Genomic DNA, 21,597 nt, shown 5'->3' on the forward strand with positions numbered 1-21,597 from the left:
GCTACATAAACAAAGTGCAAGTGACGCTAAACACCTCTGCAGCCCTAAAGAGAACCACATGTCTTCCAGCATGTTGGATGAACTAAAAAACTGGAACTGGCACTTTTGGCCTATTTTGAATTTTACATAGCCAATTTATTTAGCAGAGAATATGCATCCCCTCTGGTTTTTATCCTAACCAGTACAATTTCACTCATTTCATTTAGTTTTGGCCCTGTATTGAGACCATGCTTAACATCAGGGGTTGTACACATCTTACTCTCTAACCAATAGATAAGAGTAGTAGTGTAACTGAATGCAGTGAAGCTGAACTGCGGTTTTAATTTTGAGTCACAGCACCTCGCAACCTTGTCGCTTACAGCACAGCGCGGCTTTCAAAAACATCGCACTTCATCCGTCACAGGTTTTTCCTGATGATTCATTGTAGCTGACATCAGTGACAGAAAAACCAGAGCAATGGAAATCTATTTAAATGCGGCGAGGCTCAATTTCCGTCTTTCATGAGAGAGCTGGGGATAATGTGTTGGACCCAGACCAGTAGGGGGTAAAATAGCTTCATCAGTCTTTTCAAGTCAAAGTGAGGTGGAGGGAAACAAGTGAAACGCCGATGCATAACACTGACATTTTTTAATAGAATTCATTTATAACAAATGGAACTTGTGTCAGCAAAGAACTGATTTTCATACACTTCTTTCTCCACCAATGTAACCTAAGTAAGAAAATAAAAAGCACTCCTTTCATTCAGAAAAAGAAACATTTTACGCTTACAACTAATCAGAGGTAATTGTATGATCTTTTTAACAAGCCATTTTTTTTTTTTACAATTTCATTATTTAATTTTTCAGTCTATGCATCCAGACGAGAGATAGATAGAGAGCAGAGAACACAACGTTTATTTCTGTTAATGACACTCCAAGCTTGGATGGCGAAGCCACAAGAACAGATGGTTGTGGGACAGATTCTTCTGAAATCATCTGCTGGAGTAACCATGGCATCAGAATGGATGCTCTTTTTCGCCACAAACCTTTTTTTTTTTTTTTGTCTTTTTAAGAGTTGATACCTTTTTTGTGTTATTTACATACACACAAAGTGAACGTTTAAGGAGACTTTTTTTTATAGATGGGTTCAAGTAATATATTATTGGGTTTAGAATCAATAGGGCGGTGCATAGTACAAAGATAGAGAAAGTGCAAATCTTCCTACCAGGCCAGCTTTGGCCATTCTGCAATGTTTCACCATGCATACGAAAAGAAAAAAAGGAAAAACTGAGATGAGAAAATAAACATGTTCCCAGACTTGAATGTAATGTAACATTAGTCACCATGAGGTTAAATGATAGTACTTTTATATCGCAAAATCAGGACAAAAATAATGGGTTAAGCAGTCGACAGAAATAACTCAGTTGCTTGAGTTAACAAGGGAAAGAAAGCACCTGGAATGCACATCCACAAAGCCATCAAAGAGGTTACAGAGAAGTGAACATGGAGACTGAAACAAACTTAAAACCCTTCGTCTGACTGAGGACACGACACTTCGGATTGTCAGGCTAACACAACCGATATTTCGTTTGCAGTTTGTATTTCTCTATAAATGCTCCTTGTAGTGACACACACACATGAAGTCTACAATTCAAACCTAAGGCATGACGAAGAAACCCTTCAATGATGACCTGTGCATTAGGCATTCTTTTGTATGATTTCTACATATGCTGAACGTTTCGACTTTCGTGTTGTAGAATGTGATCCTCGTCATAACGGGTGGAAAGCTCATTCATTTTAAGTCGGGCCTTGACACACGTGCTGACGGACTTCATCCTGTTTAGATCTGACACCAGAATTCTGTCATCTCGCCTCCAGCTGCATTTTAATAACATGTAGCTATCGTGTATTCTTGTCTGTTTTTCTGTTGAGGTCAGCGATATATATATATATTTATATATAAGTATATATATAAACTCTTTTATTCTAATTCACACAGCCACAATAAGGCCACTGAAAATGAAAAATATGAGCTTTGAAATGTTCTTATTTGCATATATAATCTCATCGTGTGACAAATGAATACTAAAGGTAAATAAACTATACAATTACATTTACACTAAATGCCTAGATTAGTCAAAGGATACATTTAATATGTTAAATGAAACATTATAAAAACAGGCATAAATATAAGGCACTCTAAATGCAAAATGAAAAAGAAAATGTCGTAACCGTCGAATGCTTTAAAGAACCACGAGAAAAGTGTGACGTCTTTGTACCTTGCCCTATTGTGTGGTGCGAGCGGTGCGTGCGGCTGTGTGACACCTCTGCCTCGAATTACAGACCGTATTTATATATGAGAGTTTGAAAATTTGCACCAGCGATGCTTCGACTGGCACCGGACATTCCCACTCCCGGACTTCACTTTGCAGGGGCAGGGGGGGGGACAACAATGTCATGAGTGAAAAACATATCCACATAAAAACCCTATCTAAAAACACACAAATTTATTGCACAAGAAAAGATGCACTGAATCAGAATACAATTTTGTCCTACTGATGTGCATTCCAGTGAAAAATCTCTTCATTTCCCCCTTAGCACACTACTTGAAGCTTTCATAGACTATCCATATTCCATATACTTTTTACTCTTTATCAATATATTTAGAATGTTATTTTTATAATGTTATACATATCTCATATATATTTGGCAATCTGTAGCATATATCTGTATATTTTTATCCAATTCATCGCGCTCTCTTATCATCATTATAACATGGAAGAACTAAGATAATCGGTAGCAGCAAACTTCATACTTTGCTCATCCCTGTTGATTCCACAAAGCCCCAGTTAATCTTATGGGAGTAATTAAGTTACCATGTATGTGATCGTGGATAAAAAAAGCAAACAGAAAAATCCAAGACCAAAAAATAACTCTTGAACAAAGTTATATTTTGGTGGTGTGAATTCCGTTTTGTGCACTAAGTGCAGCAAAATGAGGGGAGAATAAAACAAAATAACACAGAAAGCAAATTAAAAAAAAAGACTCTCTGCAAAATAGCACGTACGTCAGAACAGTTCTACGGCTTAAAAAAAAGAAAATCTGAACGTTTTACGTAAATACATTTTATCACTTTTTCCCCAAGCGATAAATTTGTGTAAAAAAAGGAAATTCACACAGTTCAAAAAAAGCACATCAGCTGTATAATAAAGTACTAAAAAACTAAATCAATAATTTGTATTTATTTCATAGATCATTTGATGTCCCCCCTCTTCCAAAATTTTGATGATGAACATTGTGACAGGAGAAGGAGTATTAATTCATTATTACTTTGAGTGAGTCCTGCTGTTGTGGACCAAGCATTGTCTTCTTTTTCGATGGGTTGTCTTTGTGTGTACTTGATTGTGAAACAGATTTTTTTTTTCTTTACAATGTGCATCGAGTTTTTCCCCCCCCGCGATTCTGTGTGTCTCCAATGCCTCTCGTATCGGTTCATAATCACTGATGCATTTCTGACGATGTCATTATTGTTCATATACTTTTTTGTTGTGTTGGTTTCATTCAGTTTTATGAGCCCCCCCCCCCAAAAAATGAATCCTTGAAGCAAAAGAAAAAAAAAAAAAAAAGGTAATTCCGTATGATGCTTCATCAGTCAGGATTCCCTCACTTTGACTCAAGGTGAGGTTTTCGTGGGGTTTGGGGAAATACTTGGTCCTCCAGGAATCATCTTTTTCATTTTTTGACGAGTCATGTCGCACATCCAACACGTAATGAGTTGTTAGCAAGGAGTTAAGGAGTACTTTCTCAAGCAGGAATTTATGGCTCAGAAGAGAGGCTCGCTGGGTTTTTCGTTCCAAAGGGCCCTCTGCTTTTTTTTTCTTCCGATACTGGGTCTTTTACGTTGCATAGTGATCAAAGCTTCCCAGGTACTCCAAGCCAGCTCTGTAGCAGAACTGGTATTGATCCTGAAAACAAAAAAGGAGAAGTCTTCAATACGCAGTCTGCACAATCTTGCTTCTAGATCTCATCGTTTTGGTGCTTTAATCATGACTTTAACAAAAGATACTCGAGCCACATTAATCTCCTGAGCAGTCTCTTTCATTGATCCAAGGCAGTATTTTAATTAAGTATTTGAAGTACCAAATAACAGGTTTTAAGCATATTTATACAAAAACAAAGAAAGAATAAGCAGAAGGGAGAGAAAACATCAGTTATTTCTTATGAAGTGAAGCTCATGTTAATATACTTGTCTCCTGTTCTGTTACCTCAGAACAGTGTGTGAGTTTTCTGGAGTAGAAAGGGGAAGAACATGTCTCACCTCTGTCTGCACCATAGCTGGTCTCTGTGTCCGCAACATTTTCACTGTCTGAAAAATATCTACTACGCCCTCGTATCTCATTCTTTCCAAGACAATGCTGAGGGTGATGAAAACTCCAGTTCTGCCAACACCCGCGCTGTGCAAGAGACATCCACGATACAAAAGGTCAACGTTGAGGCCAGAGAAACATACTTAGTTACTTCACTCACTAAAAATAGCTTGTTCCATGTAAAAACTGTAAATCAGTGAGTCAGTTTGATGCATCTGTGCATGATTTATATTGTAATGTATGTTTCTTATGCTGTGGAGAGAAAGTTTGGTTTTTAAACGTTTCATTGAAAACAAAATATGCGTAGCTGATGCAGTCGTACCAGTTTGATCACTTACCTACAGTGGACTGAAATAGGCCCATCTTGGCCAAACTGCTCTTTTGTTTTATGTACTTGGCCGATGAAATCGATGAAGCCCTCTCCTGATTTTGGCACTCCTTGTTCAGGCCAGTCTGTGAACTGAAACTGCCTTACTGTCCGTGACTGTCCATCCTGACAAAAGAGAAAATACAAATTAAGCGTCACTCAAAAACAGAAAATTTGCATCAAAGAAAGGATGAAGTGAAACTCTGAAGCTATTATCTCGCAAACAGCCACCACATAGCAGTCAATTACACAAACATCTATCAAATAAGGATTCACGCCATTGTAGTTTTTTATAATACCTAACTGTATTTTTGAAAACTGGTGCCGAGCTTAAAGCATTAGTGAAAATCTTTTGATATTAGAGATGCATGTCATTTTACCTGAATATATTTAACACAAACGCGAAAGATGCTATTTGCTTTGATGTGCTACCCTCGACAGGACAGGGTGCTTGGAGAATCGACTTTGAGGGTGTGCATTACTTAAGTGATATTGTATCCCCTTGATAAGGAAAGCAATCCCATTGACGAGACAGTGTAACATGCACTACAAAGGGAGCCTGTGCTATTTATCTATGTAAGCCTTTGATGGAATTAAGAACTCTCTGGCAGCTCCCTGCTGCCGGCGTCACGTTTGTTTTTTCACATTGACATGTGTCACAAGTTCTACAAATATACACTTATGCCGATGTTACACTTAAGGCCATAGCTTGGTGTAAACAAATATTTGATACAAAGCCAAAATTGTCATCGACTGCTGCAGCTAAATCCAGTCTGATGTTAAATCCAAAGTGTTTCCCATCTACATAAAATATATCCTATGAAATGGTCTAGATGTCAATAGATATTTAAAATGTGATTATATAAGCAGATTGTAAAAATATTTGTACATTGATATTTATTAGTGAAATGAATGTAATACTAACGCAGCTATTTGCCTGTCAAGCTCTCTGGGCCACAGCACTGAATTCACTGCATGACGGAGTCACACAGTCACTATCATCAATATAAAGGAACTGAGCAAAAAAGGAATGTGCAAATAACACTTTTTTTTTTATTAACGGCAGAGAGTTCACAAACCAACTCACATTTGGAAATGCTAAAAATTGTGGAACCTTGATATGAAGTTGTATGCAAGCTACGTAAGCTGCTTTCTGACTAATACGTATGCACCCAAAAAAAAAATCAAATGCATTGTTTTTAGTTTTTTTTGGAAGGTCCAGTCAAATGTAAAAATGTTGCATATAAATTTGTTTTCCAATTTTAACAACGGCACCGCTTACCCTGGCATCAGTCACTTTGAACTCTCTCAGGATATACTGGGGCATGTTGTACTCGGCCATGGGGTCCACCACAAAGTACTGGTATCTGGCCGACCTTTCTGCTGGCCAGTACTGGTGGCATTTTTCCTGCGGGGAGTGAAAAAGGGAATACGACAATGAGCCAAAACATTCTCTTCACACACTCTCTTCATTGTGTTCGTTCCCAGAAATGTTGTCATTGTCTAGTCATGACTGAATGAATGTATGGTATTTCACATAAGGCTTGTTTGGTAACGTTTGCCTCTGTGTTCTGTCGCCCCACAAAGGAGCCTCATGTGTCCAAACACTGGAGAAAAAGCATTTTTGTACCCTGCCCATTTCTCGAAGCTTGGTTAGCATTACGACGATAGTAGAGTTGTGTTCCCAGAGCATTCTCCAGAAGTCCTCTGTGGTCTCTGCCAATGGTCCTTGCGTGGCAATGTAGGCTTTCTGTTGCCTATGGGAAAGCATCAATCACAAGAGCAGAAAGTGTGATGCAGCATGGAAGTACAGTTAGCCTGTAAAAGTATGGTGCAGCAGATGTGTGTGTGTTTAAAAAAAAAAACAGTGCAGGAGTAAAATTTAAAATACAAAATTAAAGATATAAAAATGTATTAAATCAAATAAAGATAAACATATAGGCAGTAATGGTGACGCCCTTAATGTGTTTACATCCAAAGGTGGTGACAAAGGAGTATCTGAGCACTTACCTGTACCCATCAATGAAACTGGCATTGATGTAGTCGGAGCCCTCAACTCCTCGAATGGGCTGAAGACACACTCGCGTGGACTCGTATGGCATTATGTTAACAAGGCGGTTCTTAAACTTGTTGCACGGGAGGTTGGCACTGATGAATCGTGATGTATGGGCTTTAGTGTTGGCTAAACGCTGCAGGAGAGGGAGAGAAAAGGAAGTATCTTTGAGTGCTCTGGTGACAGGGAAGGAGCACACAGTCCCCTGTGACGCTGCTTGATACTAAAGATAGATTGTACACGATAACGATCTGAAGAATACAAGGTGTAATAGGCTGTACATAGGAAGTGATGGGATCTGCTCTCTAATAGCTCACGGTGCACTGTGGATAATTGCTATTAACGTGACCATACAGTATGGAAATGGTATCAAAGTGATTTCTATCACAGCCTGCCCTTTTTTAAAAGAAAAAGCATGTTGTGATGAAAAGACAGGGACATGGATACCCTAGTGAGACAGGAGTGGACAGAAGTGCCATTTAATCTAACCTGCTTATCATCTCTTCATGGAATCAACATCTATCACAGAGCAAGAAAGAAGGTGCGTGACAAGAAAGGCAATACGGTGCATACAGCAGCACCACAGCCTGCAGAGGGCTGGATATAGTTGTGCTGTGCCTCTCATTGTAAATGCAGAATATATTGCTCAAGTCCCTCTGGAAACTGTTCTGTGGTGGGGAAAACCTGTGTTTGGCGTTTTCATGTAAACCGAGAGCCCTGTTGCTCAAGGAGAGGGAGCTATGGGGAAGGGGAAAACAGAAAGGGGGAATTCACCCTATGTTGCGTTATACAAGTGACTCAACTAAAGGGAGTAAAGCGGAAACCACAGGCCCCATGCTGTCTGGTGGGCCTAATGGGAAGTGGAAACGAGTTCAGGAGCTGCACCGAGAACGGTCGATGTGTGACATCATGGCCCGTGTGTGACTTGAGACACAGGTTTCTAATGGAAAGAAATTTCCATCAGGTGTTCAGTGTTTAAATTTGAAACAGATTTTGTACCTTGAACTCAAGTTCCATGCCAGTGACATTCTCCCCGCCCTCTATCTGCGTCAGCTTCTGGATGTACGCGTAGAGGTTTCTGGCGGGCACTTCCGTGGTGCCGCAGTTGACGGCCTCCTGGAGCGCGTCGTGTATGAAGACATACTGGTCCTCTGTCTGCACCATGTAGTTGCGCTGGGCACGCATTAGCGTTACGTGTCCATAGATGTCCACAGTCTTCTCGTGCTTGATACGTTCCATCATGGCATCAATCACGATGAAGCAACCTGTGCGACCCACCCCAGCGCTGTAAACAAAACAAGATTGAGGAGGAGGAATGTTATGATGCGGTTGTAGCTCTACAAAAAAGGTGAGGCAGTTAGTTGAATTGCATTTAAATGGCGCTTTTTTAGTCTTAAAGCTCTTTTCTCTACAAGTCAAATTCACTCGTTCATACATAGGTTCATACAGCGAACTTTTCTATCACACATCATTCACATGCTACTGGTACAGCCATTAGGGGCAATTTGGGGTTGAGCGTTTTGCTCGAGGACACATGCGGACTGGATTAGCCAGCCAGGCCACAGAGAGGGGATCAAACCACCAACCGTCTGGTTTGCGGACAACCCATTCCACCACCTAAGCTAAAGCCGACAGCCCTGTGGGTGGAAAGGTGTCTTTTCTCCAAAAAAAAAAAATGTCCAGGGCTTTACTAATTTCTCACAGTGATGAGGCAGAAAGGTAAATGCTCCATGCCAAGTTTGCCGCCATAGGATGGAACATTCGGCCTGGGGTGTAATTAAATCTGAAGTGGCTCTGTGTGGAGAAGAGGGCTTGGCAGTCACAGCGTTCAGCCGGCTCACTGCTGGCTTTGCAATCTCGTCTCTTCCCCTCTGGATGCCACCTGAGCTCTCCAACCCATCAGGACTAATCACTTACGCAACAGCAACATTTAACCTTTGTCCCATAGTTTCCCCGAAAAGTGCCACTGCAACAAATGCGGATGCAGTCGCGATTTGGAAAGTACAAGTTTTTTCGAGGGCTTTGTTAACTTCTGAGAAGTGAAGCAGACTTCAATTAACACCACTATATGAGCGCAGCGCACCTAAATGACATAAGAGCTTTAGAAGAGGCTCTGAAAGGCAGGTCCCCTCATTACCATTCACATCGGCACATTTTTACATTAGTGAGAAAATGCACAAGTGAAAAAGCACTCTGACAAAGAGGGGAGGTATTTTACTGTTTCTCTTTGACCTCTCCTTGCAGGCCAGCTTGAGACATGCTGTATGAATGCAACCCTCTTTTGCAGACTGCTGACAACTCAAAAATGCTGCACATTACACGTTTTAATAGCACGGTCCTCAGCACAGATGTTTTCCGATGACAATTTATTAACCAGGGGGCGACAGGAGGGTGTTAAATCTTTGTCCGTTAACTCTCCTCCTGCAAAGCAAGGCATCGACAAGACTACTCCTTGCATTTGGCACTCCAAAGTAAATAGGTTATTCAATCCATTAAGCTGACATGCCTACGAGGTGTGAGCCATGCTTTTGTGCTTTCCTCCTTCTGATGAAGCATTTGTTTTTCATTTGCGCCGAGGCGGGGGGAAAAGAAGTTGAGAAGGGAAAACTCAAGAGGGAGTAAAGTTAGTCCCTGGGGGCCAAGTCTGGTTAATGTGCCATGCTGCACTGGAACTGTGCTGCAGATGGAATAAAGACACGTACGGGAGCCATTGGCTTTAACAAATGATTTGATGATCATGTTCAAAATGGCTGACACTGGCTGAATGAAACTCAACTCTTTTGTTATTCTTTTTTGGAAGCAACTCCTCACAGCTCTGGGTTCAATTACAAAATGTGCATGTGAGTGAAAGAAAGAATCAGGCTGCAAAGAAATGTGAAATTGTCCCGGGGATGTTTGAAAGAATGAATCACTTCCAGGTCTGAGAACACCTCAGCCCTTGGGCGGGGATGCAGAAAGTAGAAGAGATTTCTCCCTTTACCCCAGCTGCTTTCAATCTGAAAACATTTTATAGTACAGACCCGAACGTGGGAGAGTGATGACCTGTGAGAGAGTAAGTGACAGGGTGACAGTGCTGAGCTGGAGAGACGGAGACAGAGGAAGATGAGGAATGGGGGAGAGGGGTGAGGAAAGGGAAGGTCGAATTGTGCAGAGAGAGATGCGGCAAGTTATCTGGAAATTGTGTATTTTGAAAGAGTGAGATGCAGGAGCGTATATTGACCAGAATTTTTCCTAAATCACCAGAAAAAGCTAGAAACGTGTCATATTCCTTTATTGCATGTGATGGTGTGTGTGTGTGTGTGTATGTGTGTGTGTGTGTGTGTGTGTGTGTGTGTGTGTGTGTGTGTGTGTGTGTGTGTGAGAGAGGTGGTGCAGAAAGCCGCCGGTGCATTTGGCAGTTGAAGGGGAGCTGGCGGACTGACTGCACTAATGACCTGACACTGCCTTTTCAGCCAGTCAAGACCAGCTGCTTTGGACATCGACACACATTAAGTGTCAGACTAATATGCTTTCCAGGAGTTTAGGGAATAGGGGGTTGGTGGGGGGGAAAAGTGCAGCGTTAAAAAATACAGCTGCAAAGAGTCCCGCGCAGATAAAGCACGAGCAGCAGTGAAAGCAATTACATATGTATTGTTACCAAAATCGCTTGCTGTCAGCTAACTCGTCACCATTTCCCCACTCTGCTTATTGAGCACAGACACAACCTCGAACTCGCCAGGATCACTCGTGGAGTCAATAGTCTTTTGCGTGCATGAGTACGTCTCAAACTGTTGAAAGCAAATCAAAACAGCGTGAGGAGGTTCGGAGGTTTGTTTTCAAACAGGCTTTGCATTCGCTCACCGAGTGAACTTTGCAGCTTTTCCTTCACAAAGCAGTGAACAGTGTCGTCTGAAGACAGAGAGGCGGGGCCAGGAACGTCATTTAAGCAAATAACGGGCTTAAAATGCATATTAGCAGGTGTAGTTTGGTTGTGCTGATTTTTTTTTTAGCCGTTAACAGAAAACGTGATGCATTGCCTTTTGTAGTTTTTGCAAATATTTACAGTGCAAAGGGAATGACGTGTATAAAACATGAGCCGTGAGTTGTGATTAAGATGATTGCAATTCAAAGTTACAGCGGGGGACACAAACATTGAAATAAGACACCATTTTAGATCTGCTCTTGCAAATAAAGTCAAAAACAGCAGTTGCTGTTAATGGGATTTTTTGACTTCAATTTATCATTTGAATTCATTGAATCGATGGGTTTTTAGATTTAATGAAATCTAGCATCTAAAGTTTCCCTTTCGGTGGCGTTTAATCCTGTTTTTTTTAATATATGCACAAAACGTACTGTGATCTCACCACTTGTAAAATGGAAACACATAAGTGCACTTTGAGAAATCTTTTTAAAAAGATCCTGTTGGGAGGACACAATAGCCGCCCACTAGACCAGTGATAAGAATGCCCCTTAAGCATGTGCAGCACAAAATGCTTAGTCTGGTTTCATCCTCTGTCATAATTTATCTTTCTTTCAGTTTGTGAGACTCTGATTTACAAGGAAAATTATTTTTATCCTAATTTTACTTTAATGCAATATTAAAATAACACTGGGAAAATGTCACTGTGTAATCAAAGCTGAACATATTGCACTTGCAAAGTAAAGTCAGAGGAAGTGAGGGTTCAACTCCAGTAATTCGAGGGAATTCTGCTACAGTTTGCGTCACTTTCATAGTTTTTAGATGCGTATCTGATGTTTCTCATTGTACTGTTAAAAAAATTAAGTTAGACCTGGTTCTATCTAAAGACCTGGATGTCCCACTTCCGTCAGGAGACAATAATAAATATGGTAAATTCACAAATTTCTAATTAGTGGCTTGTTCATTTAATTTTGAACAGTTAAAAGTAACATAAAGCCCATAAGCCACCACAGAAAACAAATCTCATCCAGAGCTCTTGATTGCTTATTCCTATGTCTTTATGGTCTTTACATAAGTCGTGTAGATATGTGGTAAGCAAATTTGGTGCATCAACTAATTAATCAATCACTCAAGAGACTGCACCACGATGCTAATTATATATTTTCCTTTTAGCTGTTGTTTAGGACTTTCTGCATGTGCTTAAGCAGCTTGAGCAAACTAAAAAATAATGTCGATTTCTACCGCGAAAATATATTTATCTCCAAAATATCTCTCATCAGTTAACACGCGCAACATTATTTCACAAGGAAGTGCATTTAAAAGACGGCTCTATTTAAAATCTTGGTCAAACATGAAGAGAGGAAATGCCTCTTTGAGGATTTGCAGCTTGGAAGCGACGGTATCTGATAGCGAGCCAGAGGAATTAAAACCTCCCATCTGCAGAGTGACATTAATTCCTGCATTCTGCTTCATTGTAAAAGTCGGGATTTTCAATTTGAAGCGATTCGGCAACTAGCTCTAATTAACTTCAGCATGTGGTAATTCTAATTCTCCAGTAATCCCCCCCCTTCCCTTTTTTGTCACTTTCTAACACAAGTTTGTATCTGTTACACTCGCTATCACTGTTTCTTCATTTCAGCTGTCTTTTTTTTTTTTTTTCCTTTCACCCTTTCAGTCACTTGCTTTCTCTGTGAAGAGTCTCTGAAGCCTTCCTGACTTGTGAGGAGCCAGAAGTCTGCCTCATATCTTTGTGCCTTCTCTGTAGGGAGTCTGGCCGCTTTTGTAGCTGAGGGAAGCGGAGTTGGCATGAAAGTGAAAGTTGTGTGTTTCAGACGCAGTCACCCGAGGGGGATAAACCTTGGACTTGTGGGGCTTCTGATGTGTGACACGTTAGTGATGAGGCGGGGAGGACGACAGGTCTGCATGTGTTTATGTGTCAGCGTGTGAAAGGAGATGTTGAAGGTTTGCCGAGGGCGGTGACACTGGCACTCGTTGAGCTGTGATGTCGAAAAACACCTTCCGATTTATGGGGCCTTTTGTGAAGTGAGCTGATAGTGAGCTGAATTGTTTGGGCTACAGTGGTCAACAGTGTACTTCCTATCAAATTGAATACACATTTAGTAATACACATTAATGATCCACGATTTGAATTGTGTGCACACACACACACTGACTCAGATCGCTCTCTTCCCCTCTCTCTCCCAGACACGCTCTCAGACTGGGTAAAACAACATAACTTGTAAACTTCAATGTATGGAGGGCTGAGGAGACGGCGGGGGCCGCACACAGCCAATAAATCTGAAAAATATATTTTTACATTATCCTATCGATTGAGTATTAATTGAGAAGACCCAAAATGAACACTGTCAGCAGACATGGTGAAGCTGTGGAGCTGTCCGTGGTCCCTGGGTCCGTGCCCCGGCTCTGTGGAGATGTCATCCGCACTCATGTTACTTTCACCAGCAAAAAGGAAAATTGCAGTGATGACTGTAATGCGCTCCCTCACTGCGGTAGGCATCACATGACCGCGGTAATGCAGATCCTGCCACAGCCCTACTTAAAGTGCAGTTTTTCCATTCACCCATTCACACAGTGCATCTAGTCACTCATACACGACCGGCACTAGCCATCAATTTGGGCTTCAATATCTTCAGTATCAGTGTGCAACAGGACAACTTGTGGAATGGGGAGACGGGGATTGAACAATAACCTTCTGCTTAGGAGAATTTTGCACATTGCATTTAAAACAGATTGCATCAAAACAAAACAGGTCATTCAAATCTGAGTTAAACTTTGGCACCAGCTCCTCATCCATCATGTAGCTGGCCCACGTTGAATTGTTTCCCAAATCCGTCACACATTAAAAGACCCTATGATGGAGGCGTAATGTAATTTGGAGCAAAGCTGTCTAATCGTTCTATTGGTGTGAGTGTAAATGTAATAAAATGCTGCGTACTTTATTATTTGTTTGAAAGTTTAAACAAAAAAAAGTCTGCAGACCGCCCACTGTTATATCAAATACTCTCTTAATACACTTACCTCTGATTCATATCTAATCTCATCCCAGGAATCTTCATTATTCAACAGATGACTCAGACATAAACCTCTAAATAGCCATGAATATATTGTGTTTTTCATATGTATTCATATATTCATTATAGCAAATGGAGAGAAAAAAATCAATTTCATGCTTCAGGATGTTTTCATGGAACCGTGTTTCTTACCTGCAGTGTACCACCATGGGCCCCGCATCTGGAGGATTGCAGGCTTTCACCCGTCTCAGGAAGGCCAGAAATGGGGTGGGGTGCTCCGGTACCCCGTGGTCTGGCCAGGCTGTGAATTGGAACTGCCTCACCTCTCTCTTCTCACTGGAGCCGTTCTGAATGTGGAGACGGAGGAAGGTAAGTGATCGCCAAGTCTCAACTGAACTACCCGACAGTTATGATGTTGCCCATGTGGCTTCAGAGGATAACAGCATTCAAACGCCGCTTACTTTAAAAAGTGCAAATGTCCTGACACAGTATGTCGCCAGCTCTACTGTGTCTAACAGCGTCACTTGGATGAGGCCGTAGGTTTCTGTCGCTCTCGTGGGCCAGTACTGGTCACATTTCACCTGTAACAGACAGAAACATCACATCAAACACGGGCCAGGTGGGAATATACGACGTCTCTATCCCCTGTAGCTCCAACAAATCAGCTTGGATGTTATTTTTAAACCTTCTAACATTGTACAAATAATCTTTTACCTCCAGCATTCACAATCATATAGTCAAATAATAGTGAAATTAATCCTCTTCATTCCTGCCGACTGATTTCATAATCAATGAAATGGCCTGAGATCTGTGTATAAAGCCCGACAGTGCTATCAATTGTCATGACAGACTCTGTAATTACATAGGTAACCACAGTTTCCAATCATATTACCACCTCAGCTTCATTGCTACTCGCTCGCACAGCTTTGTTTCCCATTGAACGACCAATAAAACACGGTTCCATTATAGCGTTACTGCTTGGCCGACAAAGGGAAGTACCGTTGGTGATGGAGAGGAAATAAGTGATTCAGTTCAATAGTTATTCTAAATATTGTCATAGGAACTGATGGGGTTAAAGCAGTGTGTTCAACACTTTCAAAATATCAGCATGCTCAACTGGACACCAGTTTGAAATATGCCTACTACGTGTACTATTCTGTGTATTTGTACACTGATTTGAAAACTGATGCAAGGAGCAAATAAGTGATTTGGACACCAGAAGTAATCTAGTAATAATTATCTGATTAATATGAAAACGCAGTTGATGTCTTCCAGGAAGCCTCTGCTATCACAAAGCATCTACGGAGAGAAACTGTCACCTGACGGCATGGACCCCGTTTAATTGAGGTCGCATTCATTTTATAGTCCCTATGAAATTGTACAACAGCCAAAGGAGCTTATTTGCTTTGCATATTGTATGGATACAGAGTAAAAGCCATTCTCTGAATTGAGTCAGCACTCCAGTTAACACTGTGCCAAGCTCTTAGAAAAGGCATACAAGTGTGAAGGTCAGTAGCTTATGACGCCTATGAAAGCTTTCATGTGTTCAGTGAAACAGTTTTAAGATGTGCCAGGGAGGGAGGAAGCGTCTTTTGACCGTGCAAACCGTAAAACGCGTAGTGAACGCGTACGACTGGACGAGGTAGCTTTTGAGATTCTTTCAGTCTCTTTTGTCGTTGATAGTAAACCTTTTGCTTTCAGGGGATGCTTGGCTAATGAAGGAAGTCACGAGTCTGTCTCGACTGTGTGGCTCGGTGTGTGATAGTGTGTTGTCATAAAGAGAGGACTGAGAATATAAGTGGGGAGCAGAGAGCAACCCGGCTCCTCCTGGAGAATGAATATGAAGAGGGCCGGAGTATAACATGCTGTACAGTTTAAATGGGAAAATAGGAGATAAGGAGGGACAGGGATGTCAAACTGATTGTGTGACTGATAAAGGTTGAGAAGAGTTGGAAGACTACGTTGCAAAATTTCAAAGTCAAACGAAGAATGGAAAAACTATTAAATTGGCCTAAAAACTGCATTTGTGGAAGAAATAGCTCTCACAGCCTAAACATTCATAAAAACCTTCCTCCTGAGTTCAGCCCTGTCTTTTCAGTTGAATACCACTCACTTTATTTTGTGCAGTGCACCACAAAATAATATGCCTCTCTGTATGTTTCTGTATCTCTCTCTCTTACCCTGGACCTCTCCTCCAGTTTGGTCATCATTACGATGATGGCACTCCGCTGCTCCCAGATCATCCTCCAGAAGTCGCCGAATGTCTCTGGCAGAGATCCCTGGGTGGCGATGTAGGCATTCTGCTTTCTGTAGCCATCGATGTAGTTGGCATTGATGTAGTCACTTCCTGGGATCCCTGAGAGGATATTTATTGTTACGGTTAAAAATACATCATACATGAGATTTCAGTATCTAAAATAAAATGGTTAGAAGTGGCTTCTTAAATCAGTCCCCACTCTCACAACATAACATCAGATTCGGATGCGGATCAGATAAAACCATTTCTGTTTGCTGTCAGTGAAGCCACGTTTTCTCTCGGTATGAAATTGAAAAAAGAAGCACAAAGCCGTCTAGTTGGGGACCAGAGTTCTAGTCCACAAGGATTTGTATTATGCTATCAACAACACATTTAAATCCACAGTTTCTGTGTCCCTCTTCCATATCTGCAACTGACTTACAGATAAAACTCGGTCTGTTCAAGTCTATCACCTCACACGGAGAAAAACAAACCAACAAAAAAAGCTAGCAAAACAATTCCCCCCCACCCTCTCTCTTCCCCGCTCACTCCTCCTTCCCTTTGCGTATATTAAATGAAAGGCGCAGCAGCCTTTTCGAATCCAGGGGAAGAGACAGAGCTGACAGCTAGTCAATGCTTTAGGACTGGCAGTTTAGGGGCTCCGTGCACACATGGTCGACCGAGATAAGTCTCATCTGCATGGACGCCACGTCCCAGAGAATCCCCTCACTCCAACTGCTCCCCCCCCTCCCCTCTTCCCCAGACTGCCTTTTACTCGCAGGTAACTTATTCAGCATAAAAAAAAGCAAAGGAAATGGAATGTGAACACATTCAAAAACCCACCCGCATCATTTTATTTTTCTCTACTCTTCCCCCACCCTCTCCTTTTGCAGTTGAAGATGTCCAAACAGGCAGGCGGCTGTACATTTCCATGATGGACAAGGGATAAATACAATTAAACCCAGTGTGTTTTCAAATTGAAAAGAGGAAAGCAAAAAGAGACATTACTGCGGTTTAATGAGAACGAGGCAAGTTGTTCAAAAAAATGTATTTGTAAATGGCCTTTTTATGCTTTCTGTCACTCAGGATTTGTATAAAATGTTCAATTTTCTCTGTCAGGGTGCTTATCGAGAAATAAACATTGCTTCATTGTTTTTTCAGGACACAGTCATCACCCTGAAAAGCAAAAGAATCTCAAAGGAAATACAGAAAGAGTTTAGGAGGCAACATTGTAGTTCTGATCATGATGAGTAGTGGTTGTAGCGGCACTAGCAATCGTACATTCATTTACATTTGCAAGCAGATGATCACACACATTTTTCCCATTCCTTCATTGTCTCAGTTCCAGACAGATTAATAAAGTTGTCATATTAGAGCTCGATTAGATTTCTTTAAAATAAAATGACCTCTTTGTAAAACAGGGTGTTAGTGACTCAAGCACGGCTCTCGTCATCGAATCAGATCAGACTTGTAAATTTGAATGTAATTGAACTTGTGACAGCTTCAACACTAAATATAGAACAATGGAGAAAACGAGTCACTTTAATCTTCCAAAAATAACATAAAATCATTGAGTTTGATGTGGAACATGGAATTTGCAGCAACAATGCCGACAAAAACTAACACATACTAATTGATATTTCAAAGTGAACACTTTAGCCAAATCAAGGGTAGACCAACTTTGCAGGATTAACTTTAGATACCAGTTTAATCCTGCTTAGCCCGTGTTTTGTGTGGTCAGGCAACATGGCGAGAGGTTCCTTGTCAGTCGTCTAAAGTGGAGCGAATGCAGCGATATCGCAACCGTTAAAGTCCGCAAATGTTGTCCGGGCATCAGAGCGCCCGTATCCCAAAGATCCTGCTGATCCGTCCACACATCAATAAAATTGAAAGTAGCTGTCTTCAAATTCTGATGTCAAATCCCAAATCCCTTTTTATTCAAAGAACTCAATCAAAGTAAACAATGGACGCATTGCTTGCCAAAAGGCTTTGTTTAAGCTTAGAAGGAGAAGAGGAAGTCCCTCATGTCCCCTTGGCTGAGAACTACTCACTTGCTGTAGCACAAAGGCTCCAATGTGGTTGTGCAGATGTGTATGTGCCCGGCCGATGGCGTTCCGTCAACACTCAAACCGTGTGTTGTTTCCGAGAGACTTCAAAACAGGGCTCTCTAAGTCCATCTATCTGTTTTTTGTCACAATAGCCATATACGACTTTGTTTATTTCCCTGTGCCCTCCATGGGAGCGGCTCAATGGAAATGGTTAATTAGTCGCTGTTTGTGTGTGTGCAATTGTGTTGCTGTGTAACTGCGTTAATTTAATAAACGGGCGGAGGAGCCAGTACTTAACTAGCCATTTCAAAAAGGCTCTTAATTCCTTGAAGCTGTACTGGGCAACACATCTTAAATGTGCCAAAGACTTTAAGTGGACGAGTTCAAGTCAGGTTCTGGATGAGCTTGTGTGAAATTCTGAAAATACAAACCTGTACTGCAACCATATCTTAAATACGTCTTATCCTTATGATATATTAGCAACACCATGTCAATTATGCCAGTATTCTATCTTTATTTGTATATATTTAGCTGTGAGTTCTGTTTGTCAACCTCAACCAGGTTGCTTTACTGTTTTTGAACGAATGCACCAGTAATATGTAGAGCAAATAATAATAAGCTACCCTGTGTTCTGTATTCCTTGTGTGCTCACTGCTCTGGTTTCCATAAATGCATTTGCTCAAGTAACGAACCATTGCTTTAAACAAACTGTAAGCACATGGTATTAAAAAAGATTCACAGAACATGAAGTTAAAGAAATAGAAGCTGCTAAAACTTATTTCCATCTCTCACTGTAGGTGACTGGTTTATCCGATTGCTTGCCTCGACATTTGAAAAGGAAATTGTCAAATAGCTTCCAAGTCTCTCTTTTCTGAGCACCTTGGGCATGAGAGAAAAGTAGTAGTCTGACATGCTTGTGTAGGCATATAATTTAAAAGTGCATTGTGGTTGTGCTCCTGAGGTCTTGGAGATACGGCTGCACTGGCTGTCTGTGGGATCGATACAGACGTTGGGATGGAAGGTGCTGGTGGGTGGCTTACCGTCGATAGCGGAGAGCAGGACTCGGGAATGGTCGTACGCGATCACGTTGGCATATCTGTTCTTTGGTTTGTTCACCTCCAGGTTAGAGTGCTCCCACGTGAACTGCTGACCGGGGTCGATGGACTGGAAGTCAAGAAAATGTGTTGTTATTACATGAACATATTGTGCACGATATAAACATAGTGGAACAGAGGAACGGTTCAAGCTTTATCTCGACTATCTTTGAGGAAGTCGGTTTATGAATGTGGAAGATCGATTGATTCAGGACTTTTACAGGTATTTGCACTGATCACATTTTTCTTTACTACAGAGTACATGCTAAGAATACAAATTCTATGTTAATGCAATGCATAATATTGATTTTTAGTGCTACCGTTAAACCCCCTCATGTGTACAAAACAGTGATGAAGAAAGGTTGTAAAATATTGACAAAATTGCTTTGTCTCTGGCCCTTCAACTTAGATTTTACCTTGCATGAAAGGTTCCCCTCAAGGTCATTAACATCATGTTAAAGACCCTTTTAGAGCTTGATATGTTCAGAATGTGAGAAGAATACAATCACACATGATCACATATTCATCCACGGCTTCGTTAATCAATAGAATTATTTTGTCAGTTAACAGTCCACCTCTTAAGTTGGACGCAGTTTTCTAATATCATGCTTTTTAATTCTCCTTTATTTTAAAGGAAAGTGTTTTATTTCAATGCCGTAACATTTTTCATATTACATCCATATAACAAATCAAGCAATGATTGTACTTCAGGCTAAATACTGTAGACTCAGATGCAATTAAATAATCACCGGGGTCCTCTACATAGTTAATGTAGATGCTCTTAAAATCCTTGTTACCATAAAATATGTCATGTTGTTGATATAGAGGTCAAAATTAAATCATAATTATTGCTTGACCTCTGACCTATTTAGAGAATAAGGCATCAACTGACACTGGAATAGAAGTTTGCTCTTTTAATCATCAAATGTTAAACTTCAGTTTTTTTTTTTATGGATGAATGAAATTAACTATGTTTTTGCTTTGTGAATAACTGGTGCATATAAATGATTGGATTTACAAAAAGATACATCTGAATGGGTCACGAAGGAAAAGCCCGTGCTCCTTTGGCTTTGCACATTTGATTAGTAGAACTTTATGGCAAATACAAGAATACCACACTTGAGACTAGTTTCACAGAATTTGCTCCCCGAGTCCTCTCTCGGCTTTGTAAAGCAGAGATTGTTAACAGCCCCTTATCACCAATAAATGAGCTGTAAAATATAATGTCACAAAGGGACAATATAAAAACATGAAATAAATAATTCCATTTCATATTGTAGGGAAAATATTATGCTTGCGTTTTAAATGACGTCAGGATACTTTCATGTTTTAATCTCTGAACTTAAAGTTGAAGAAATCAAAGTGTGATTAACCGACACATTAGGAGATAGGGACTCATCTCAATATGAAAATGATCTTATATGAACAAGAAATGTGTCTAAATTAGCTGTGTTTCTATTTCCGACCATGTCCCTTATCTGCATGATTTACCTGAAGCAGCAATAAGGAGGAGGGCAAACAACAGAGTCTGATATTTTATCGAAATCTGTTGAAACTGAGGGATGCAACATTGCTCGTAATCAAAATCGTCATTTTATTGTGCTTGCAAAATTGCTTTCCACTGCTCTCGAATGAGCACGATGAAATTGGAAGTCAGTGTATTTAAGCTGCAATAATGATTGGGCGGCTTGGCAGGCAGCCATGTGGTGACCTCATAGATTCTGGAGCCGTTGCCGGGGCCCGTGGAGAGAAATGGGCAGAGAAAGGGAGACTGTTCCCATGTCCCACAATGCCACAGAAAGGACCTCTTGTTTGCAAAGGTGTTTCAGACTCCACACGTTAATATTTGTCTTTCTCCATCAGACTTTTAGATTTGCAGGTCTATTTGCACAATGCATATCCATCGCATTTTAAATTCTCTGTAGTGCCCATACTTTGCAGAGTGAGACTTCAGCTGAAGTGTAGTTATAAATGATCTCGTCGTGTCAGTAATCCGTAGCCTTTGAAACATCCAGGTCTCGGAGTGCATGAGTCACATCTCTCAACTTAGCAGTAAAGCGAGAGGGTTCTCAAGGATAAACACGTTGAATATCTTTCTGTATATAGTGCACTGCTTGTATGTTGTTGACTTTATCCAACACCCTCATACTGCAAGGTGTAGGGTTGCCTCTGGGTACGGATCGCAGCACTCCCAGACTTTTAGTGCGATTATTCAAGGTTATTGCACATGCTAAAAATGTAACAGCGGAGGTAACATGAACGGGAATAATATAATTTGAAGTGATGGAATTAGAAAGTTTGAGCACTTAGCAAACCTCCCAAATTAACAGAGTTTATAAATAAAGATTGTTCCTTGTAAATACTGAACTTAGCATCGTTGTGATCTTTGTTTTTACGGCATAGCAAGAAAAGCAGAGGTGAAGCTAAAAACATTAATAATGTCCTGTCGTCCTTTTGACTGTCTCCGTAAGTCGTGTCAGCAAGCTAGCAGGGACCTGGTGCTGGAAGTGAACTAAAGCCATTA

At 40.8% G+C, this 21,597-nt stretch overlaps 1 protein-coding gene across 40 annotated transcripts in view; it reads right to left on the bottom strand.

Moving 5' to 3' along the window:
- Positions 1 to 612: 612 nt before the first annotated feature.
- The window catches only part of LOC109634861 (protein tyrosine phosphatase receptor type D), a 335,897-nt gene continuing 314,912 nt past the window's right edge, over positions 613 to 21,597 (bottom strand). For all 40 annotated transcript variants that reach the window (XM_069518437.1, XM_020095632.2, XM_020095637.2 and 37 more), the window contains 11 exons: positions 19,020 to 19,143; positions 15,876 to 16,051; positions 14,157 to 14,276; positions 13,888 to 14,042; positions 7,765 to 8,050; positions 6,723 to 6,901; positions 6,343 to 6,469; positions 5,995 to 6,120; positions 4,684 to 4,838; positions 4,297 to 4,432; positions 613 to 3,943 (listed from right to left, as the gene is read on the bottom strand). In XM_069518437.1, the coding sequence (XP_069374538.1) occupies positions 3,875 to 3,943; positions 4,297 to 4,432; positions 4,684 to 4,838; positions 5,995 to 6,120; positions 6,343 to 6,469; positions 6,723 to 6,901; positions 7,765 to 8,050; positions 13,888 to 14,042; positions 14,157 to 14,276; positions 15,876 to 16,051; positions 19,020 to 19,143 (1,653 nt within the window). In that variant the 3' untranslated portion in view covers positions 613 to 3,874. The remainder of the gene's footprint in view (positions 3,944 to 4,296; positions 4,433 to 4,683; positions 4,839 to 5,994; positions 6,121 to 6,342; positions 6,470 to 6,722; positions 6,902 to 7,764; positions 8,051 to 13,887; positions 14,043 to 14,156; positions 14,277 to 15,875; positions 16,052 to 19,019; positions 19,144 to 21,597) is intronic.

Source organism: Paralichthys olivaceus, chromosome 22, assembly GCF_024713975.1.
Source record: "Paralichthys olivaceus isolate ysfri-2021 chromosome 22, ASM2471397v2, whole genome shotgun sequence".
NCBI lineage: Eukaryota > Metazoa > Chordata > Actinopteri > Pleuronectiformes > Paralichthyidae > Paralichthys > Paralichthys olivaceus.